The sequence below is a fragment of the Cebidichthys violaceus genome, unplaced genomic scaffold (assembly GCF_023349555.1).
Source record: "Cebidichthys violaceus isolate CVI_PGR_0920_01 unplaced genomic scaffold, fCebVio1.0.p SCAF_5, whole genome shotgun sequence".
Taxonomy (NCBI): Eukaryota; Metazoa; Chordata; class Actinopteri; order Perciformes; family Stichaeidae; genus Cebidichthys; species Cebidichthys violaceus.
The window spans coordinates 15,385,964-15,410,636 of record NW_027176705.1 but is presented as its reverse complement, the minus strand read 5'-3'; the positions used below and the strand labels follow the sequence as shown (position 1 = coordinate 15,410,636).

Sequence of the window (24,673 nt, the reverse complement as noted above, 5' to 3'; positions counted from 1 at the left end):
CCTTAGTGGGACATGAGCAAATGTTCTGTGCAAGATATTAATAGCTATTGTGGGCGAAAAAAAAAAAAAAAAAAGCTTCTGCATTTTTTTCCATATGTTGTGTAAGGAAACAGTCCAGATGGATTATCTCTTGGTCTGGAGCTTTCTCTTCCCTCAACCAGCTCAAGTCCAAGTGGTGTTGAACTTGCCAGACACACACATACATAGACACAGACACACACACACACACACACACACACACACACACATAGACACACACACCAATGCGCTGACACTCCTCCCGTCTGAAGTACAACAGGCTATTACTGATTAACATGTCTAAACTCAGCCGGTTCAGAAAGCCACTCTAATTCCTTTTCCATCTTGCTCTCATATGAATCATGGATGACGTGACGGGCCTTTATTCCAAACATACCTCGCGTTCCTCGCAGTCACAGAGATATGTTTGTCGCCTTTCTATTTGTTGCCTGAGAAACCATGTTGGCTTGTCTTCTCACATTTCACACTTGGTTTCATCCCCTTAACCCCCAATGCTCAGCCTGGATGGGCTCCCTGACCTCTTGAGTCACGGATGTTAGACTCATCGGCATCACAAGGGCCAGAGTTGGGTTTTTATTTTGTCCGGCGTTTGTAAGCGCGGACAGAAGCAAACTTTCTCGGATCAGATTTTTTTTTCTTCCTTTCTTTAATCCACTGTACTTATTTCTCAACACATTCGTTGTTGTTTGATTTCAAAGCTATTTGTTTGCTTCTTTTCCGATTCGTTCTTTGGTTTTGGCCCTTTCTAACAACATGATTTCATAGTCCGTGTGAGCATCGTGGTGTCTGGTATTTTGAAGATTTATCAAGTATTACAAAGCAAAACACCCACACTCTCTCCTTCTCTCCTGAGTTGGCACACACACACACACACACACACACACACACACACACACACACACACACACACACACATACACACATCGAAACATTATGTGGTGTGACAGAACGTCACATATTCAGAGTTTCACAGCAGGCTGGCATTCCAGGACAGCAAAAGAAAGAGATAATGTCAGTGCGCTGCTGGTTAACTCACTTTTTTATCCTGTTTCGGGGACACAAAGCGTGAAGGGTGTCTGTTTCTGACACACACACACACACACACACACACACACACACACCGCTTACACAGACAACTTTGCCTCGAGACGACAAAGGCTAAAAGTGACGAAAGATGCCCACAGACATGACTGCCAGCATAGACAAAAGATGCCCTATTCTGTGGATGCATGAGTTTCTTTTATTATTATTTTTTTGACACATGGTTTCTGGAACCAGGAAGTGTGCCACACTGACTGACAGGATGTAGGATGATGTTGTGTTGGTGCTTCAATTATGCTTTTAGAGGTCACAGTCCCCTTAAATATAGCTTTGTTTTGCATGTCATTGCGCAACACATCTGCGTATAAAGGGCAGGCTTTGTGAGTGCGTTGAGCCTTCATAACCCAGCGCTGCTTTATTTAAATGGAGAAATCGTAAAATTCACCTAGTCAGCAGCGGAAAAAAAAAGAAAAAAAAGAGAGAGCTTCCTCTCCAAACCGCCCACACTGCTTTCAGCCTTGTTGTGACTTGTTTGTCTGTCGTTGGAGGATTTTGGCTTCTTCCAGAACAATTGCACTTAAAAACCCCTCAGCTCCAGAGGATGGGAGCCGGTTACACGGCAACAGAGCTCGAAAACACAAGAAAAAAATACAAGTGGAGCCTGTGAGGCGGAAACTGAAAAAAATCCTCGCTCTCCCACCACGATGTGCCCCCCCCCCCCCCCCCTCTCTCTCTGTATGCATGTCAGGTGCACGCATGCTATTGTTACTTTCATCACTGGTGTGTGTTGTCATGTGCAGCTGTTTGCTCTCCAGTTAGGGTGCTGTGTAGTGAGTTAGTGGAGTTAAGGCGGTGTGGAGCTACTCTTCACACGGAGCTCCTCTCTGATTTATTCTTAACATCTGTCTTTGGCAGGTGTGTGGAACCACAAGGTCCTCTCTCAGAGCCTGTGATGTAGCTATGATTGCAGGCAATGTGTGTGTGTATGTGTGTCTGAGTATGTATGTGTGTGTGTGTGTGTGTGTGTGTGTGTGTGTGTGTGTGCATTTGTGCAAAACAACAGAGAGGGCCTTCCTCCTCCCCCTCCTTGGGATGAGTCATATTTGAGCCCTGTGAAATCCAAGCCCCGTGTTTCATGTGTGTGAACAGACAGACCCTGAGCAGCGGTCCTGGTCCCGACTCCCTCTGGGGGCGGTGAGTGGGTGAGACGCGGCTATCAACAACAGGCCGCTTCGGTTTCAGCCTCACCACACCAGGAATCCACTCGTCGCGACACGGACACAGACGCACACACACCAGACACCAGGTTCTACATTCACGTAGAGCCGAAGCCGTTCCCCTTCTCCCTCCTTAGCGCCACCGTAAATAATATCAGGTAACAGAAAGGGGCTTTGTGATTGGTTCGACTATAAGGAAGTGTTAGGATCCAGAAGGACGGGCCAGTGGATGTAGTTTCACATGAAAAGATAGTGTGACACAGCGGTGACGCTCGGTCTAACACTCTGTGTGTGTGTGTGTGTGTGTGTGTGTGTGTGTGTGTGTGTGTGTGTGTGTGTGTGTGTGTGTGTGTGTGTGTGTATTTAAGGTCACATGTGTATCCACCTGTGAGAGTGTGATTGCAGTGCGGTAATGTCAAGGCTGGGCTCGACACAGTCAACAATGGAGGCTCAAATATTTTGACTTTTCATGTGAAATCACACAGAGGAAGTGTGGTGACACAGGAAATGGGGCCGTGTCACGGGGAAAAAAAAAGGGAGCTCTATTTTGTGGATATTCTGCACAGCGTTTCAAAGCACCCCATCGCTGGTGTGACAAAACTCTCTTAAAGGCACAGCTGGACTTTTAAAAGGGTCTGCTACATTTGCCCCCAGGGGGGAGAGAGAAAGTGTCCTGGATAGAGCAGCAGAAAGCTGATACTGGCAAAGAATGGTAGAGGGAATTCCCCCCCCCCCATTTATAGCGCTCATTTGTTATCTTTTTATTCTGCATGTTATGGCAATAGTATCATGTTTGTATCACAGATTGAACTGCGGCGAATAAAAACCTTTTCTCAGCCTTGTAAATTATTTAGTTGAAAATTAAAAAAAAAAAAAAAAAAATCCAAGCAGATGTATCAGTCTGTGTGTCAAGGATCGGACATCTTCGCTTCGCGAACATCATTCGCTGAATCTTTTGGGAGCAGCTTGTCTTTCAGATGTCCCAATAACAGAGCAGCAAGAAAGAGAGAAAGAAGGAACAAACCGCGTGAAAGTAACATTATGCACGCCTCGAGGCAAACTGTGGTGACCGTCGTGTTGTACAGCTCTGGTCTTAATCCCAGCTCACCGAATTGTGAATTTCCCTTGACTTGATGTCATTGAAAGCCCAGTCAGACGCACAGTGGTCCTGTATTTGTGTCATTGTGTTAGGGTCCTTCAAATCTCTTAGAGTTAGTTTTGTGTGTATGACACACACACACACACACACACACACACACACACACACACACACACACACACAGGACCAATTCAACACATTACCTACTTTTCCGGCACTGTCAAAAGAACAAAAAGCTACTTAAACAAACATTTTAACAAGTGCACGGATCAGTGGAGCCCGCAGTTAAACGGAGTAAGAGTGGCCTGTTTATCATTCCCGATGCGTGCCGAATTGGCACGTTGCTTTAATTTATTACCTAAACATTTGGATACAAGTGAAAGTGGCTCTGCTCTAGTTACACAGCTCGCCAGCTGTGAGGATTTTTTTGGCAAGTTGCGTAACAATTGCAACAAATTTCCCTCCACTGTCATGAAAACAGAAAACAGAAGTCTCTCAGCAACAGATTTTATTAACGCGATCACAGAGTTATGGAGAAGAAATATGTTGCGTTTTTTTTTTTGTGGCTGAAGACGCGTTATCCACGCCGTCTCCGGTTTGATTCTGTTAGAACCTTTGGTGCATGTGTCACCCCCTCCAAAAGAGTAGTCCGTTTTGTAGTCTTGTAAATCCAGACAAGGCAGCTTTTTATCCCGTGATTATAGACCACTTCCATTATTGGGGGCAGCACACATCATTACAAGGCTTCATGTCACTGAAGTCAGTGAGCATCTCAGTGCTTAGCAAGAAAATTGTAGTGGAGAAATCTTTTGGATGCTAACCAAACCCAAAAGGCGTGAAGCCTAATGTTATTACTAAAGTTATTACATGGCTCTTTTATAGCTGTTTTTTTTTAAATATATATTTGATAAACTGATGAAGTGACTCCTTGCTGCTGGTCCTTGTTTGAATGACTTTAGATCACTGTTTATGTTAGAATCATAACCATCACCTCATCACAGCCCTCACCTGACGTTCTTCTTTCAGTCAAAACTCATTTTAATACTCTTCTCTCTGGAATTTCCCATAACAATAAATAAAGATAAACTCCGTCATATTTAGTCATAAAAATCACAGTAAAAATATTATTGTAAATATGCTATAATTGTGGATGTGTGTATCATTTTAACACATCGTGAAAGTTAACTGTTGTTATCTCACAGTTGGTTCAAATCTAAGCTTTCCTCTTTATCTTCTGGTCCTGACTTCACTGACTGGTACAAACAGACAGTTAAAGTGATCACACAGGGCAGTCGGTCAGGCAACTAGTCCAGCTAGAACTAGTACAGTCCAGCTAGAACTAGTACAGTCCAACTAGAACTAGTACAGTCCAGCTAGAACTAGTACAGTCCAACTAGAACTAGTACAGTCCAGCTAGAACTAGTACAGTCCAACTAGAACTAGTACAGTCCGTCCCCAACAAATCAGTCTGTTGGAGTCTGGAAAAGGGAGAACAAGCAACGTACGCCGGTTGTTATGTCGAGCGTCGTCACATGATCTCCGGGTCGGGGAGCACCTCAGACGTGAACCGGCCAGTTTGAAATAAAGTGATGCGATCGTTGTAGAAGTCGCCCTTGACGCTGTCGCCCTCCTCCTCCACTTTTCTGTCTGAGGCGGTAGGGTGGGAGTGAACGCCAGGCTTTATTTGTCTGGATTCATCGGCTCGGTTCATCGGTAAAGGTTGATCAGATTTACTAACCGTCACAGTTAGTTTACAGAGACTTAGCCGTGATATTTCATCATATAACCTAAGCAAATACATTTCCTCTCTTCTGTGCTGTGATCTCGCTGCTCTCGTGTAATTTGGATACGAATTAGTGCCCGATATTGCGGCTTATGTGTTAGTGTCTGTTTATGTTTGTGAACCTGTGTGTGTTTGTGCGTGGGAATGCACGTGTATGTGTAGTTTTTGTATCAGCACAAAGATGTCCCAAGGGTCCCCCCCCCCCCCCCCCTTCTTTTCTCATTACAAATGCTAATGTCACGTTAATGAAATCGGCTTAGTTTAAGGTTTATAGCGTTGCCTACACTGAGAGATTTGGCCTTGACACTTCCCACATATTTCAAGTAGTTGAATCACATTTCTTCCTGTGGGCATGCTATTCTGAGATATTCTGAAATGCACTGCTGCCCGCCCCCCCCCCCTAAACTTTTTGGAAAAGTTTAGAGCACGGTTGCCAAGCTTTGTCATCGTTGCAAAATCGTCCTGCCACAGGCTGCCGGCTGTCCGGCACCCTGAGACGACTGTTAGCTTACAGCTACGGCGGTAATGGCTTCAATGAGGGGGCCGGGCTAATCTAAACACTGTGTTAATGCGCTAGCAGCGGTTTGTAGAGTCACTCACTGTTAATCATTGCTCAACGGAGAGCTTGTCAGGCACAACAACACGCCAGAGAGTCAATCATGGTTATGGATTCCAGTTTTCTTTTTTCTTTTTTTATTATGCAGATGACATATTTAACAGCTGGGGTTTCTAATCACGTGGCCTCTCCAGTAAGCACGAACGGTCATGTCATCAGCTGCGATTCCAAGGGTCGAGCAAACAGCTCGCTCTCGGACTTACACGTTTAAATGCATTGTTGTGCCGTCTTTGACTAGATTAGCTGATTCATAATGTCAAAACAAATCAAAGACGAGAAAATATTCTTTCAGAAGAAAACCCTGCAGTTTAAAGGTGAACCCCAATGATCGGTATTTGTTCCAGATCGTTCTGCCATTCAAACCATCCATCTTAGTCATTCCTCTCACTCGAGTGTGATGGGTAGCATTCTGTAACCTTTCACTGGCGTTTTGCTTCTTCTTCTTTCAGTTTTTTTTTTTGTTGTTGCTGCTGCAGCCCACTAAAGACATTTAAAGCCTCTAAAACAGAGAGTCAGAAGAAGAGATTGTTCTCCGTAATTAAAAGCCAATTTTGTAAAAAAATTGATTAGATTATGCTAATCAAGGGAGATAGTATCTTAAAAGCAGCGTGAGGGGAGGGAGATAGAGGGGAGTGCGAAGAGTGGAAGGGAGTGACAGTCCAGCCGCCATTACAAGCTGCTGATTTCTGCAGAGTGCTTCATAAAATGTCAGAGCGCTTTCTCCCTGAGCAAGACACTGAAAAATGGCAGCGCTGTGATGTGCTGGCACCTCACCTGCTGCACTGTGTGTGTGTGTGTGTGTGTGTGTGTGTGTGTGTGTGTGTGAGAGAGGGAGAGAGAGAGAGAGAGAGAGAGAGAGAGAGAGAGAGAGAGAGAGAGAGAGAGAGAGAGAGAGAGAGAGAGAGGGAGGATTGGAGAGTATCAGTGTGTGTGCACTTGTGCAAGTGTGTACATGCCTGTGTGTGTGTGTGTGTGTGTGTGTGTGTGTGTGTGTTTTTACATCTGTGTGTGTGTGAGTGTGTCCATGCTGGCCTCCCTCCCATGTTGCAGTGAAGCAGAACAGAGTGGCTGACTGCCCGCTGCTTTGCCTCCCTCTCTGTCAATACAACACCATTCTCCTCCAGCCAGTCATTTTCACATGCTTAACATTAAGTAAAGCACCCGTTTCGAACAGAGGAACACAAGTGATTGACATATTGAGTTTAATGCTGGTGGATTTTTTTCCCCCTCTCATCAGCTTACGTCGCCAGATTGTTGTTCTGAATCCACTCCATAGCTTTTAAGACCGTCATCTGATTCCAGCGTTGGAACACTGGTGGGCTTGTGTGCGCACAGTAAACACCTATAACATGTTGACTGTTTACCGCCTCATGTTAAGTGCATGTTTACCTCCATTTGCCATTTATCAATTTTGCCTTGTTTGTGTTGGAAGGAAAGCCAGGGTCCCTTAAATGAAGTCATTACGTGCCGAGGCTATTAATGTTGATTTCAACGAAAGCAGGAACGTTCTTCTTTTTTTATTTTTTATTTTTTATTTTTTTTTAAAAGCAGAGTGTGAGAGGGACGGGAGAAAGGTGTGAGGGTGAGGGTGAGGGGAGGGGGAGATAATAAACACATCAACATCAAGCCAGAGAAGTGAGCCGTCTTTTCATTTCGCACTTTTACCAGATAAAAGAGACGACTGTACAGAAAGTTGCAGGACACTCAAAAGCCCCCAGCAGATAGTATTTATCATAATTCTGCATTTTGTATGTGTGGAGCACCACATGTGACAGTTAATACAGTAATAGTACTGCAAAAACTACTATTAAGATCACCTGTTAATGTGTTCTTTCACGACGATTTACTGCCAATCAATCAAGGCCTTTTGAAATGTTATGGTTGACGATAATAAGGCTTTTCATTATTGATTCATTTGCCAGTTATCTTCCTGATCAATCATTTAATAATTTGATCTGCCTGTAAGCCCAAGCTGGCATCTTCACACTACTTCTTTTGTCTGACAAGTAGTTCAATACTCAAAGATATATATATATATATATATATATATATATATCTTATATATATATATAGATATACGTTTCACTGTATCCTTTAAGGTGGTCATAATACTGAATTGAATTAAAATATGCTGCATTGCAGAGGTGAGATCTGTAAACATTTCAGGGGTATCTTTGTTTTGTTTGTTTGTTTGGCTAGTGAAGAAGCGATGTGGCTACTGTAGCTGTGTGTGGCTGAGGGGAGCAGTGAACATCAGGGCCTGTGACTGTTCATGTGTCTTTTCTTTCTTATTCTGTCCTGTTAAACTCCACTTTACGTGCGTCAGGAACAGCATCAAACTGGGCTCTTTTAACGGGTCGTCATGAAGAAGCTATTCCTGCCATCGCACCACTTATCAGAATTCTGTCACATTTGCACAGTGATGTCAGTTATCCGCAGCGAGGGAAGTTCCAGTGGAACAGAACAGACTCTAAATGGTTTCTTCCCATGGAAATGGACAGAGGAGTCTCCAACAATTGCTCAAGCAAGGCTCGCCGCTCTCTGGCTATTCCATTGTTCTGTCACTGTCAGTTTGTATCGCCATTTGACATGCATGTCATTTGCATTATGCATATCTGGAGTACTGCGCCCCCCCACCCCCCCCTCCCTCCCTCTCTCTCTCTCCTGTTTTCCTTGATACTCCCTGATAACTGATGCTATTTCCTGTTATTCCGTTTTGAGTATTTTTGTATTTCCTGCATTTATTTAAATGTGTGCAGTTCGCAGAGTGGGGGATATCTTATTTAGATTTAAACAGGAAATCACTCTCAGTAATCTGTGCTTTTTATCAGAACTTTTGTGTGATTTGATTCCACCTGATATGAGCTCAAAATAACACACTATAAATACATAAGATAGTACATCATTTAAGATATTTATTTATAAAACAAAGTCGTGGCTTTTTTTTGTTCAATTGTAGTGATTTCAGGAATTTTATGATAAAATTCCTGAAATCACTACAATTGAACAAAAAAAAGCCACGACTTTGTTCCAAGTCGTTTCAGTGAATCATATAAATAGCACTGAGCAACACATTTTCAGTAGTAATGTAGAGAACCTTGTTAGATTACATGAACATTTCTTTTAATATCTTTGGATATTTTGGATATCTAGCAACAGCAACTTAATCTGAGGGAATTTGTAGAAGGCAGAATTGATATTTGTCCCTTGAGATGAAAGAATGAAGACTTGTGACGTCCAAAACTAAATGTTAACAGCTGAGACGCTTAAAGTGATCGTTGCTTTAAAGCATCAGTTTAACGCAGATTTCCTGTTCTGCAAAAAATGTAAAATAATCTCCAGACTCAATACACAAAAGTACTCCTATTACAAGTATTATTACAGGTAGTAGTACATCTCTAGACTCAATACACAAAAGTACTCCTATTACAAGTATTATTACAGGTAGTAGTACATCTCTAGACTCAATACACAAAAGTACTCCTATTACAAGTATTATTACAGGTAGTAGTACATCTCTAGACTCAATACACAAAAGTACTCCTATTACAAGTATTATTACAGGTAGTAGTACATCTCTAGACTCAATACACAAAAGTACTCCTATTACAAGTATTATTACAGGTAGTAGTACATCTCTAGACTCAATACACAAAAGTACTCCTATTACAAGTATTATTACAGGTAGTAGTACATCTCTAGACTCAATACACAAAAGTACTACATATTACAAGTATTATTACAGGTAGTAGTACATCTCTAGACTCAATACACAAAAGTACTCCTATTACAAGTATTATTACAGGTAGTACATCTCTAGACTCAATACACAAAAGTACTACATAATACAGGTAGTATTACAGGTAGTAAATTTCTAGACTCAATACACAAAAGTACTACATAATACAAGTAGTATTACAGGTAGTAAATCTCTAGACTCAATACACAAAAGTACTACATAATACAAGTAGTATTACAGGTAGTAAATCTCTAGACTCAATACACAAAAGTACTACATAATACAAGTAGTATTACAGGTAGTAAATCTCTAGACTCAATACACAAAGGTATGCCATATTACAGGTAGTATTACAGGTAGTAAATCTCTAGACTCAATACACAAAAGTACGCCATATTACAGGTAGTATTACAGCAATTACAGTACTGTAGTTCTACCAATCTGTGCAATGACACTGGAAGTAATAAGACATAATTAAAAAATGCATTCTCAGTTCATTTCGTACTGCAAAATTCTGCAAACGTCTGCAAATACCTTGTTAAATACTAGGGAATTTCAGTTACTACGTGGGATGTATTTTGTGAAGTGAGTTGTGTGCCTAGTATCTAAGATCAATGTTTTTAAGGCCTCAGGGTACATTTTTTTTTTGCAAATCATCAGATTCAGGCTCTTTGCATCGTGTTACATACAGCAGAGCTGTGTTGTGAAAATTGGACCTGTGCAAATGTAAAATAATACAGTCTGCAATCTAAATGGTAATTAACCTTAACAGGCATTGACTTACCACTCACCGTGCCTCCGATGCATCTGGTGAGTGTGTGTGTGTGTGTGTGTGTGTGTGTGTGTGTGTGTGTGCATGAATATATGTGGTATTCTCTCAAGCATCAAGACGGTGTTATTCTGTGCCTCCAAACAGCTCTGAAGTCATTATGGACTCTTGTAGACACACGCAGCCAGTGGCGAGCAGATCTGGTTCAGTCTGCTGAAAAAGCGTAATGAGCAGTGAGACTGGCAGATGAGTGTGAGTGGCTAGCAGAGGGAGAAGGGCAGATTCATCAGGGATGATTGCCTGATGCACACTTCTGCTTTTTTGATGTGAAGACCCTGCCAGGTTACCATGGGGAGAATAATTAGCTCTGGCTGGATGCAGATGCGAATGAGCATAAGAGATGGGGTTGTTTTTTTCTTTTCTTACTGAGCTTACTTTATGATACTTGTGCTTGTGTGCACACAGATGCACATAGACATTTTTTTTTCTTTCCACAAACCGCACGCACACAGACACACACACTCACTACCGGCTCATTCTATTTATGGCCAGGAAATGGGAGTAGCGCTGTGTCTGGTTGAGCTGAGTAACACTATTCTGTCACACATAGGTTTTTGACATCAAACACAAGTGACAAGCCTATCCTATTCCTCTCCTACCGAGTCATCACCATGTCCCAAAATCACATTATTGTCACTGGGAGAGACGGATGGTGAGTAGGGGTGTTGATTCCAGCCTTTGGCATCTACAGTATGCTTGAAGAGGCAAATAAAGCCATTTGGCGAGAGCCGATTTCATGTCATTTTAAAAATATACAGAATGCGTGTGGCGTGCCATTAGTTTTTTTTAAATATTTGATCTAAAGCCTCTTACAGCGGCATGGATACACACACACGCGCCTGTTTTTACGACAGGGCCAAGCGAGTACCGAGCCGGAGACTCTTCAATGCTACGCTCCTCCATTCGCGACACACAGGACCGTATCATTACCTTTTTGCACTGGCAGGCGGTAAGCAGCTCTAGTGTGGTAAGCTCCAGTGTTACATGAAGGCAGGCAGTGGTGTGGCTGTGTGTAATAAGACCTGTGGCCAGCACCACTGCCAAGGCGAGCTGAGGCGGGGTGAGAGATGGTGCCCATCCCCTACTTGCCCCCGCTCTGCCATCTGTCACCGGGCAGGAGAAGAGCGAGAGGGAGGGGCCTGAGTCACTCCAGTCGCTGTCACCTAGACGGGCCACACTCGGGCGCGCCGTCTCTTTGTGCTCCTTTCAGGCCTCGGCTCAACCCACTGTCAGTTTTACGAGGCACTCGCGCAGTTTCGCAAGTATCCTGTTTGATATCGCGGCTCAGTGATTCAGCATAGATCTCTTTTTTTTTTTTTTCTTCTTACTTCACCAGGGCATTTTTCCAAAGTGTCACAAAGTACTACAGCGATACATAAAATAGAGCTGGAGCGATTAGCCGATTAGTAAAGTCATTTTCAATTAAAAGTATCAAACATTCCCCGCTTCTAGCCTCTCAAATGTTAGGATTTTGCTGTTTTTCCTTGTCTTGTGTGATAATAAACCAAATATCTTCAGGTTTCGGACTGTTAATTTGATAAAAGGAAGCAATTTGCTGACTTCTTGGGCTTTGACGAATTGTGATGGGACATTTTTAACACATTTTGGACATCTTAAGGCACCAAACGATCAATCTACAGCTCTAGAATAAATCCTACTGTTTCTCTTATGACCTTTCAGACTCTGCAACCAGTGGCGTAGCATGAGCTCACACAGTTCATACTGTCTCTTTAAATGTTCTGCACATTGATGTTTGACTCTGGACAAAGGTTGTCGCTTAATTTTTTTTGCCAAGACGCCTGGTTATGTCATTTCCTGGCTGACGGTGTGTGTGTGTGTAAGTCTGTGTGTGTGTGTGTGTGTGTGTGTGTGTGTGTGTGTGTGTGTGTGTGTGTGTATGTGCAGGGAGGGGGAGGGATGAAGGGAGGAGAAAAAGGGGTCACGCAAGCTTGTGCGTGCACTCTGCTGTAAGCAAGATGATCTTGCTCAGTTAGCGTTCAATGCCAACAAGCATGCAAAGTACAAACATCCACGTCCATATGCGCATCTCGTGTCTGTGAAAACACCCACACCCACACGGACACACGTGCACACAAATAGAGACGGGAGGTTCAAGCTGTGTGCCCGAGCAACAGCAAGGTCAGAAATAATAAAGAAAATGTTGTTGCTGACTCAGTGTCAGTGCTCCCACGTTCACAAACACAACTGCAACCGAAAGTACCTTTCTGTGTGTGTGTGTGTGTGTGTGTGTGTGTGTGTGTGTGTGTGTGTGTGTGAGCAATGCCATTCAGTAATGAGCGATTCATGAGAACTGACTGACAGTTTGTCACCTGGTAACCAGAGGAGCTTCTGGATACAAGATACAATCAATTCTCAGAAAGAACCTCATTATTTACTGGAAGTGGTAATATAAAAACAAGTCAATATGTTTTTTCAGAGCAAAGTGAAAAAGAAAGAAAGAAAGACTCTCTCGTATACACTGATTAAACAAGAAGTGCTAATGGTGGATAAACTCCCTCTGATCCTCCTCCTCCTCTTCTTCACCGGCACACCTTCATCGTGACACACTTGCTATGTTGACATTTCTCTTGTTAGCTGCTCGGAGCAGCACAGCAAGCTAAATAGAGAGGACTGTGTTTAACACGGTTGCGGATCACAATAAAAGGCGAGGAGTAAGAGATCCGGACGAGAGAGAGAGGGATGGTTACGGAAGCATGCGATGATACAGTCTTTTATTGGGCAGCGGCGAGGAGAGGAAAAAGAAAGAGAGAGAGAGAGAGAGAGAGAGAGAGAGAGAGAGAGAGAGAGAGAGCTGGGAGCCACCGTGTGTCTTTGAATGGGGTCAGGGCATCATGGGGAATAATGCATTTCCCTTCCCTTGCGCCAGGCGCTCCTTCCATTACGGCTGGAGAAGAGACATTGTGTCCACACTCTGATTACCACTGATCCATGCTGATGACTCTGTTGGCGGATTATCTCAGTTAGTATCAGCCATCTGTTACTGTGTGTGTGTGTGTGTGTGTGTGTGTGTGTGTGTGTGTGTGTGTGTGTGTGTGTGTGTGTGTTTCTTGTGTGTGTTGAAGGGGCGCAGAGGAAAAGGGGCAGGAGTGAGACACACAGGGGGTTGAATAGTTTGAGGCTGTGACACACACACACACACACACACACACACACACACACACACTTCTATAGGCACATGTATTGGCAGTCTTTTGTAAAACTACTGCACGCAGCACCACCGCATGTACATAGACACACAAACACCACAAAACATGTGCATGACGTGAGGCCACATACCAAGCAGCACAGGCCATTACGCCGCCGCCGCCCAATGCACGCACTCCATCCCTCCTTTATACAATCCTGCCCTCCTTTCAGACGACACTGACATGTGAAGGCTCCTATGTGAAGGCCACATGCAATCATAAAAAAAAACCGCAGGGCTGTTTATAGCTGCACTATCTCCTGAAGGGGCCGTTGCATCCAGCCACTATTAGCTGCGTGCGCTGACAGCTGGGCCGCTGTGGCGTCGTTGCGGACGTGACTCTGAATCCGGCGCTGGAAACACATCTTATAAATCATAGTTCAGGCATTAGCATAAATTCTCCCTCTCCTTGCATCTGCGGGACCTGCTGTTTCTGTTTGCACCGCTCCGCGTTGATTGGTTGCTGTTGTTTCGGAGTCAAATTGATTTAGCCGTTCACGGAGATTATAACGCTCGCCTTATACCGCTACTGTGGCGTGCCGTTAATTACCTATAAAATCAAGCTAATTCTGATGCTAAATCCATTTTAATTTCTCATAATTAAGTCAGGATTGGATCCTTAAATACCTTGGCGCTCCATTATTGTTGCAATCATTGTTGTGGCTTGTGCATTTTGGTGGTGCATTGCTAGGCTCAATCTTATTATTGTTATTAGATTTAATTGCGCTAAGTGATCAGTTTGCAGTTGTCGGAGGAAGATGGACTTGCAGCGCAGTCGTTTTTTTTTTTTCTCTCTCCCCCTGCTGTCCTTCCTCTCTCCCATCTCTCATCCCAGAAAGAGGCCCTTTGAGAGATTGTGAGAGATGAGAGGAGATGAGGGGGAGGGGAGCTCTGCTTTACACCTCTGCAAAAGGAGGGATTGCTTTTTTGTTGTTTGTTAGGGGGGGAAATCAATTCTGTTCACATCATCACGTTTTGACAAGGCGAGACATTAAGTGCAGATATTGAGAAACGACAGGAATGGTTTACAGCCTGTCCTTCATCTTCTCCACTCTTTTCATTTCTTCTGTCTTTTTTTTTTCTCCCCCCCCCCACACACAACAAAATCAGAGTGTATTGTCTTGCTTATCCCTTTTCCACCTCAATCTCGCTATCTCTTGCTCTCCCTCTTCCTCCGTTTTTTTTTTTCCCTTCCCGGTGAAAAGGTAGGAAATGATCCGCTTCACTTACCAGCTGACACCACATAAGCTCGCTCGTCCTCTGAGACGCGAGCCTTTTGTTTTCGTGTGCATTATGATAATTATGAAGGGCCACAGCTCCTCTCCGTTTGCATCACACTTCTAATGATACTTACATTTTTATGTCAGAATCAGCCACAGGAAAAATCCGTATTTTTTTTCGCCTCTTTTCACATTTTTTTTCTTTTTTCTTCTTCTTTTTTTTTCACCCTAACCTGACATTTAAAGGGTGACAGCCGGAGTGAAAGAGCAAACAGTGTGACAGCCATTCATGCAACAAAATGTGGCAGAGAGGTATAGCAGTTTTTGGTTAATATTACAATAAAAACACTTCGTCTTCACTCAGGCAGACTTTTTAGTCTTGTAACTAATGTGTAACGTTCATTCATTTACCGTTGAGGATGATAATTTGGCTCTTTAACCCACATCCTGTCACCCCGCATGAGAGGCCACTGGAAGGACCTTTGACCTTGCTCATAATTACACAACCACCATCTTTTTCACTGCAGCAACGGCAGTCATGGCTGCCCAAGTCCGGTGGCACACACCAGCCTCCTCCTCCCCGTGGACTGCAGCAGGTTTTCTTGTCATCCGCGCCTCTCCCTCTCTCCCACTCTCCCTCTCTCTTGTCAGTGTTGCTCCTGGCGAAAGGCTGATACTTGATATTCAGAGGATAGCAGCTTTTGTCTCAGAGATTTAATCAGTGGCTCTGCTCCCACTGCAGAGGAGAGAGGGAGGAAGGGAGGGAGGGTGGCGGAGGGGTGGCAGGAGAGAGGGAAGGAAAAGAGAGAGATGGAGGCAGAGACTGTTTATGTGTAATGACACAATAACAAAGCCTGCCTGTAAAACACAATCTGCAAACTGTGCTTTTGAAGGGGATTTTCAGTCCTGGATTAGTGTCAGGCAGAGGGATATGGAAAAGGAGAAGAGGGGGAAAAAAAAAAAAAGTCAGGTTGATGTGATAGACAGGGGAGGTGATTTTGTGTGTGTCTGTCTGCAGCGGGGGCTGGAGTGTGTAAGTCTGAGTTCACGCACGCGCAAGTGTGTGTGTGTGTGTGTGTGTGTGTGTGTGTGTTTGTGTTTTGCGTGCAGATTCATGTGTTTTGAAACTGTTTGGTATTTATTTGGCTGACACAAGTTAGCGGCTGTGTGGGCACAGCCACATTGTGTTCTCAGTTGTTAGCGAAAGCGTATTCAAGTTGAATAATGTAAGTAAAATATGAGGATGCAGAATGGCCAAATGTTTCTTGTGAGGGTTTATGTTGTTGGTTGGTTGATAATGGGCTGGCACGGCGACTCTGTGAGACCGATAATGGAAAGCTACCGTGTTGGTTAATGCACCCATCATCTAAAAGCCTCTCCATTTAGTTCTTGTTGAAACTGAAAGGACTCGGGTAGAAATGTTGTCTTTAAAGGCCTCAAAGAGCTCTTAAAATTTAAATGTAATTCTTTTTCTTCAAGGAGTTGTAAAGGGATCCTGTTTGGCAAACACAGATGTGTGTGTGTGTGTGTGTGTGTGTGTGTGTGTGTGTGTGTGTGTGCATGTGTGTGCGCTTGTTTTTAAGAGAATGACAAAAAAAAAAGTGAAACATTTTGCTCTTTGAGTCTCCCCCAAACATCCCACTTCCACCTCAAAAGCGAGTTCTCGGTAAAAGTGAAGTCTTGATGCAGAACTTATTCTCAGCGCCGGCATTTTTGTTTTTGCATCAAAATGTGCTTTGTTGTCCGGTACCAGAGTCCTTAAAGACGTCATCCTCCTTCTTACCCCCATATAGAATCAATGGAGGCTGGGAGCCAGTGAGCATAGCTAAATAGAAATATTGTTCAGGGGAAGTGAGATGTGAAAGGAAAAGTGTCAGGAGATGTGTGTGTGTGTGTGTGTGTGTGTGTGTGTGTGTGTGTGTGTGTGTGTGTGTGTGTGTGTGTGTGCGTGCGCTTGCGTGAACACGTTGTGTAGGTGTGACACTATGCATTTGTGTGTGTGTGTGTGTGTGTTTAAGCGCGTGTTTGTGAGTGTTCGGGCGGGTGTGCTTTGCTATTGTAACCCCGCTGATTGGATTGTGTTTGACAGATATGGAGTCTGGAGAGCGGCTGGCCTCCCCTGCGCCCACCCTGTCTGCTGCTCGCACCTCCTCCCCTGCGGCCTCCTCCTCCTCCTCCTCTTCGTCCTCTGCATCATCCCCTGCTCCCCACTCTAAGAGCAGCCTGGCCCCGAGCCCCTCAGCACTGGGATCCAACCTCAGCACCTCTGGTAAGAAACGCTTTTTTCCTCCCTCTGTCGATCTTCCGTCTCTTCAAAAAACCACATGTACAGAAGAGAGAGAGAGAGAGAAAAAAAAAAGAAGTACCAGCCGCACATTGCAAACATTTTCAATACAGCCACGAAAAAAACATGCCAAATATGGTCACCTTCATGTCTCGATAGCATTCAGAATCCTCTTCATTTCCTTACCATGAAGAATGAGTTTCCTCCAGTATTAATTATGCAGTTATTTTGCCTGTGTGAATACACCTCTCTCCCAGCTACAAGGATTTTTTTATTTTTTTTTTTCCTGACAGCTTGGGTTGCAATTGAAAAGCTGCTGCATTAATGAATCCCAAACAATTAGGGGGCTCTTTTGTGTGAGAAACACACACATGCTTCGCCATGTCTCCTGACAACCTTCAGCTCTCCGGTTCCAGCTGCCTCAGAGTCAGGCTCAGCACGACACTTGTGCATGCATATGTGTGTGTGTGTGTGTGTGTGTGTGTGTGAGAGAGAGAGAGAGAGAGAGAGAGAGAGAGAGAGAGAGAGAGAGAGAGAGAGAGAGAGAGAGAGAGAGAGAGAGACCTTCTGCCTGCATGATTTAACATTTGTCAGCCACTCAGTGTCTAGTCAGCCCTGTCCAGCTCCCAGCCTCTTTTCTATGTATTGGTCAAAGCCATTAGGCAAAGAGGAGTGTGTATATTTGTGTGTATGTGTTTGTATCTCTGTGTGCTTTTCAGATATCCCTTGTGAGAGCGAGTGAATCATTTGCTCATGCTCTCCTTCTCCTCATTTCTTAATGTCTTGCTGTTTTTTCATAAGCCCTGCTGTACACACACACACACACACACACACACACACACACACACACACACACACACACAGACATCCATGCACAAAAAAACCCCAAAAGATTGCGCTGAGCAGGGAATAGCATATTCTCCCTGATTGTTGTGTTTTCTGTCTGTTACGAGAAGATGAAGGAGAGAGCAAAATAAAGCCCCTTGTTTTGTCCTCCATCTCCTCAGTGTTGCCCCAAAGAAGAAGCCATTAGGAGCATCTCCTCCTTATGCATTATACATCCCTCTTATCCCTCTGTGCCATTACGTGTGCTCAGATTTTCTAGATAAGCGATTTTGGACTGAGCGTCAAATGAAATGCTGAGAGGCAGGCTGTTAGCTCTGAACTTCTGCTGCGCTGTGTGTGTGTGTGTGTGTGTGTGTGTGTGTGTGTGTGTGTGTATTTGTATGCAAGCCAACCTCTTTTCTATGTCGTCCCTCGTTCATCGCGTGGACTTGTAATGCAAAATACTGTACAATGTACAATACCGTATGTATCCGCAATCACATTCACAAATAAGCCAAGCAAGTGGAAGTATTCCTTCGCTTTCCCAGAGCCAAGTATTCTAATTAAAAGGAAAAACATTCTCAACCAGATCAACTAGAATATGTCAAGTGAACTATGCAAGCAGGTAACATCAGTAGTTACGTATTGCAACGATATAGTGTAATCACAGACTGTGAAGGCACTGATTCAAGGTCCTTTGCCAACGTGCCAATAACACTTAAGGGGGAAAAAAAATCTGAAGAACATATAAATGAGCACGGACGGTGTGGGTGTGTGTGAGTGTGTGTGTGTGCACGCGTGTGTCATTGATGAGGATATCACTTGGAGAATAAAAGCCGATCGGCGCTTGTAGCACTCTCTTCTTCTGGGATCAACTCACGGATGCAATTAACTTAAATCTGTCTGTGGAAATTTGATTGACTGCAACAAACAACAAATTAATCCCCCTTCGGCAGCATCCAAACATGAAAAAAGCAGGCGGTGCAGTTTGTCAGAGTGGAGGAAGGATTGAAACAGAATGAGAAAGCGGGCGAGAGAGAGAGCGAGAGAGAGAGAGAGAGAGCAGGTAATCCTAGGTATGTCTTTCCCGTGCTTCTCTCTCTCGCTTCAAATTTTTAGATTTAATTATTCGCCTTCTGGAAGCCTGCATTAATATTGAAAAGGCGTTTGCAGATGCCTAGAAAGGAGAGGGGTGTGTGCGCGGGGTAGGGGGGGAGAGGTGGGCACCCCAGGCATAAGTGAATGCTGTGGCTGGCCTTTCTGGGGGTTGCATTGCAGTCGTTTATCTTCGTATCCGCTAGCTGACGCTGGCAAGGCGGCCTCTCCATATTCAGCATATTCTAATGACATTCAAAAGGCAGATCTTGCTGTCTTGTGGTGGAGAGAGAGGGGGGGGGGGGGGGCCTTGAAGCCAACACAAAAGGGGCCATACTCTCACACGTCGCGCCGCTGGCACGTCGGCAGGGCTTGCGTTTCTCGTCACATTACCGCAAACGGTTTGATTCTCACTTTAAATATAGTCTCCGAGATGCATCTGCAGAATCGTGTTGATTAACCGCCTTCCTCGGTGTTTCAGTAGAGCATACATAACTGGCCCCACTCTGTAAAGTCTCCCTCTGGATAATTAGATCCCAGACTGCATTAGTTCAGAAAACACTGAGCTCCGGTGTCACTCTGTTTTACATTTCAGTGGCGTGTGCAAGTGTATAGTAGTTTGACATTTTCATCTACACCATGCACAACGCTTTCCTTTTCTTCAGTCATCACTTTTTTTTTTCTTTTTTTTTTTTTCCTTCTTTTTGCATGTGTATTACCTGGCTTATGCAGAGGCACCAAGCAGGCTTGCTCTCCCTTTTTTTTTCTGGAATAGAAATTGAATTTGCATGAAATATGCTCACACCAAATTGCATCTGACTCTGGGAGGAGGTAATACGTGGCAGTCGCCCCTGCCAGAAATGATTGTGCTCAGGAAAACGCTAGACGATGATGATGTTGATGAAGTATTCTTCTGTGCGGAAATTGAATGCCAAAAATGATAGAAAGAGGTTCTCTTTTTACACCTTATGCACGCACTTCTTTTTTTTTTGTTCTCACCGACACTATGCGGTCTTTGTGTGTCTTATGTTCAGACACTGTCTAAACTGAAGAAATATCAACACACAAATATGTGTGCTGAAATTCTGCACAGACAGAACAGCATCACGCTGAAGCAAGCGTCTCTCATGCTCAGAAACAGTACGGCTGCCCTCTGAAATGAGGTGCATTTTGCACCCAGTGAAAGCTAAATTTAAAGTTAATTCTCACACTAATAGAAAACGTCGTTCTGTATTTAATTCTTCTACAGTCGACACTTTCAACAGCTGTTTATATCTAGTTTCATACACCCTGATGGGCCTCACATGAAAAGAGCTCGGCGAGGTAATTTGTGAACAGCGTTCACACAAATAAACATACAAAACTAGCAGTAGGGCAATGAGTTGTGCTAAAGGTGCAATAAACAACTGTCATATCAGCTGTGTGAACATGTCAAACTTTTTTTTCTTTCTTTTGGATACGTACAAATAGTAAAATGAAGTCAGAAGTATTTTTAGAAACTAGAGTTCGCCTTCTGTATGGAAATCATTTAATCCTGTGATATAGGACTGTTATATCAGTACCTAAACTGAAACAGTAGCTTGAAACAACAAAACGCTATTAAATACTAACAACTTCCCTCAAGAAAATGGCCAGCGTGTTGTTGTACGCTGGCTATATTTGTTATGGATTGCATTTGAACGCGTCCTTCTTGGTTTGGATCTATCGCAGGCCGTCTGTTTGGGGCGGGAGGAGAGCAGCCCTTTATTGGCTCCACATTGTCAAGTGCCTTCCCTCTGGTCAGCCACCCAGCCTTCGGAGCCCTCTACACTGCCGGAGCAGGCAGGCCCGAGTTCGGAGGCCTGGGTTCCCTGGGCATGTCAGCTGCTTTGGCTGCCCACCCCCAGCTAGGAGCTCTCTCCGGTAAGACGGAAGACTTTTGAGTTTTGGGTTCAATTGACTAAATGGGAGTGCATCATTAATTCTCCTCTCCTCTCCTCTCACCTCACCTCCTCTCCTCTCCTCTCCTCCCCCCTCCCCTCCAACAGAGTGGTGGCGAGCCGCTGAAGCCCATGGACGGGGAGCTGCTGCCTTTCTCCCCTCTTTCATCAGCTTCCCTCCCTTCTTCAGCCCTCACATTCAGCCCAACCACAGCGCCAGTCCTGTTCAGATCAGGATGCCCGGCAAGAATAGCCATGCCCCACCTAAAGGTACAGCCCTCCCCTGAAGACCCATTCATTGATCCTCACAGTTACGTTGCGAACACAGAAAATTGGTTATTGGAATAGACATAGCAGGAGAGAAGCAGGTGACAAAGGGACATTTCTATTTGTTTCAAATGAAACATCAACATAGCCGTATAGTAATATCATCAAGTGTTAAGTGAGTGTTGAAGTATGTGAATTAATCTGTTACTTTTCTGAGAGGCATTCTTTTGTCCCTCCTCTCCCACCATCTCTATGTGTGTCTTCTTCTTCCACAACCTAAATCCACTTTGTCCTATGATGAGATTTCTCCTTTTCAAGACCGATTTAATGACTTTCAGCGCTCACTTAGTGATTCTGTCAACATCCCTCTCCCCGTCTTTTCCCCCCCGTGTTCCCTCTCATAATCTCTGTTTCTTGCACTCTTTTAATTTCACAGTATCTTTTAATTTATCTTTTATTATGTAAACCAGTCATGTTGGACTTGTGTCTTGCGCAGCCAGCATGTTTGATGAGATACACGTATAAATCAATATTTTTATTAGCCTTGTTCCATTCTCCAGCGAGTTCCAGATATTTCATTATTATAGCAAAGTTCTCTGGAAAAGATGGAGCTGATTATTAATACGGCAGATCTGGTTTGTGTTTCCAGGGGTGAATGGGGCAGTGAACGGCAGCGGGGTCTGTCCTCCCACCACACAATCAGGGAGCTTTTCTGCGAGTCCGGCTCCTGTCCAGGCATCGACCAAGCCAACCAAAAATTCAGATCCTTCTAACAGTCACCGTAGCAGCCCTCAGAGCAATCCAGCAGAGTTGGTGGACAAGCCCATCCACAAAACTAAAGAGAAGGTCAGTACTCAGACTGAGTTTAGCCCTCAGTTTTAAAAAGAAGTGGCACATGAAATGCACAAGTAATGCATTATTCAGTGCAGCTGATCCTTGCTTCTTCTTTTTTTTCTTCTCTCTTTCAACTCAGAAGCCACGGAAGAAGCCAGCAGACACTTGTGTGGCAAGCAACAGTGAGTCAGGCACTTCCTCAGACAGCTCAAGTGACGGGTCCCTCAGCAGTGATCTGGAAGACCTGGCGGAGGACGACGAAGACGACGATGATGATGACGAGGATGACGACGAGGAGGACAAGCAGAGTGAATTATCAGACTCTGAGAAGCGGTCAAAGAAGAAAACAAAGGTAAAACGGATAATCTGGAGGTTTTTAGGAAGCCACCTAAATAACGGCCAAAATGTTGAATAACTTCAACTTAATGCCCATAACTAGAGGCTGTGTTTTAACAGTTCTTTTTTTAATTTCCTCCCCAGGTTTTGATACCAAGCACTGGAACTACAAAGACTAACAGACCACTCTCTGGGGAACCCCATGACAAGAAAGACACCAAGGCCCAGAAGGTCTCCTCCAACCCCCCCAACCTTGTGCCCTTCCCTTGCTCTGCCTCCCCTCCGGCCCTGTCCCAAACCTCGCCGCTGGCCCTGCACAGCTCCAGGTCCCGGACAGAGGGGCCACAGCAGCACTTCAGTGTGATCCAGTCCACCGGCCTGGCTGCCAACTCAAAGCCCTTGGCACTCCTCTCTCAGCCCCGCAGGGAGTTCTCACCGTCTTCCTCCCCCATCGCCCTCACCACGTCTCCGAAGGCCCTCGCCAGCACTGCCTCTCCCAAACCTCCCAAACTGCTGCCCTCCTCCTCCCCCCAGCACCTGCCCCTCTCCCTCTGCTCCTCCCCTAAGCCTCTCTCCGTGCCCTCTCCACCTCGCTCGACTCTCTCGCTGCCTACCTCCCCGAAACCCTTTGGTTCGACCTCATCTGTAAGAAGCTCCCAGAAGTCCTCGCTGAAGCCTCCTCGGCGCGCTGTTCCTGGCTCTGCCAAATCCAACAAAAGGAAACAGCTGGAAGCTTCACTTGCGCAGATCAGTGAGTTCAGGCTTAAACAGGTAAGCCACCCTCATTTTTTTTTACCATATCCACGCAAATGAGACACATTATTTTTGCATATACACAACATGCTGTGAGACGTAGACAAGATAAATGTAGCTGAACAGTCATCTTTAGTGAGCAAAGTTAGTCCTATCAACTTGACAGTAATGAATTTATCCACTGGAGCTTAGTGTGCGGTTGGATTTCTCTGTTTTCCTTCATCAATACCACTCCACTACCAGCACTTCTTTTAATCTGGTGACCATTTACCACATGTGTTTCACACAACATCCAAGCAAGCAACATCCGTAGACAGTCACAGAACTGCTGCTGGTGAGGCTTCACACTCAATTTAAAATATATAATCATTGGCTGTTGCAATTTCCCATTCACATGAGGCTGGGATTTTGTATCACGTTCCAAAGGGCCTCTTTAAAACTGTAACACGGCCCAGAGCAACAACTGTAGTTGGACATCAGAGAGAATCTTTGTTTTGTGCAGTTGATTTAGGAGGCAATGCTTGTTTGAGTAAACTGTTGGACATAGAAAAGCAACTAGACATCTAAGATATTCAAATGTTTCTATTTATACATGTACATGACAGTCCTGAGTTCCTGTGGATAAGTGAATATCTTGTTATTGTCTACTGTAGATAATAACTATATTTGTACAGAAAATACACATGGGTGATTGTTATTGTGTAATAGACACTAGGAATGTTTAAAACATGCACTCTGCAACCATTTATCATTGACAGACTCTCAAGTAAATGCTTAGTCCCTAACACAAGGTAATGAAGTTTTTACTTTAGGTTGTGAATGTACTGTACTGGTTTATTTATTTGTTTCGCACCTTCTAACATTTTATATCTTGGATCTAACTTGCTGTCATATTTAGCTTATTAAGCTCTTGTTTTAAATATCATTTATTTATTCATCATCATTTATTTATTACTGTTATCAATTCATTATGTGTTTTAACAGCTTTTGACTGATTAACTGTGGTTACACAGTGATTGCTCTACTGCTGCAAAGTTTGGCCCGTTGATGAAATGGTTAATGACTTTAGTTTCGTTCCCATTCTGAAGCACACTTTGTATCTGCACACATGCTACTGTATTATTCATGTTTTCCATCGGTTCAGATGGTATAAAAATTGACATTTTTCTTTGCCTTTATGACACAAATTCCCTTTCTTCAGATGAAATATGAATGGCACCACAGTAATCAATAAGCTAAACCTTTTAAGATCAGCTTATTCTGTGAAAATCATTTCCCCTTTCCTGTTTTACCAGTATAGAGAAGTTTACAACGAGCTAAATTCCCCCTGTGGTTTCAGCACTGTTACTGTATTTCATGGTCTGTGAAATTGATTTGTTTCACTTCATATCACATCCAGTTGAAAGTGCAACATTAAAGTCTAACCTGCCTTTGCTTAAACACAGATTGAACCAAACTTGTCATCAGTGTAAAAAACAGGCAAACATGCCCAGCTGCATGATGATAATGATGATGGAGCTTTTTGAATTTGCAGACAAAGTAATTCCAATTTTGGAGAGATACTCGGAGTCT

General features: G+C 44.0%; 1 protein-coding gene across 16 annotated transcripts in view; it reads left to right on the top strand.

Annotated features, from left to right (window-relative positions):
• The first annotated feature begins 16,633 nt into the window (after positions 1-16,633).
• The window catches only part of baz2ba (bromodomain adjacent to zinc finger domain, 2Ba), a 29,217-nt gene continuing 21,177 nt past the window's right edge, over positions 16,634-24,673 (top strand). For 7 of the 16 annotated variants that reach the window (XM_068730856.1, XM_068730855.1, XM_068730847.1 and 4 more), the window contains exons 1-6: positions 16,636-17,057; positions 20,703-20,894; positions 21,020-21,181; positions 21,828-22,024; positions 22,152-22,364; positions 22,493-23,119. In XM_068730856.1, coding sequence (XP_068586957.1) covers positions 16,880-17,057; positions 20,703-20,894; positions 21,020-21,181; positions 21,828-22,024; positions 22,152-22,364; positions 22,493-23,119 — 1,569 coding nt within the window. In that variant the 5' untranslated portion in view covers positions 16,636-16,879. Of the gene's footprint in view, positions 17,058-20,702; positions 20,895-21,019; positions 21,182-21,827; positions 22,025-22,151; positions 22,365-22,492; positions 23,120-24,673 lie in introns of all 16 variants that reach the window. The other 9 variants (XM_068730853.1, XM_068730858.1, XM_068730845.1 and 6 more) reach the window with 3 other exon arrangements.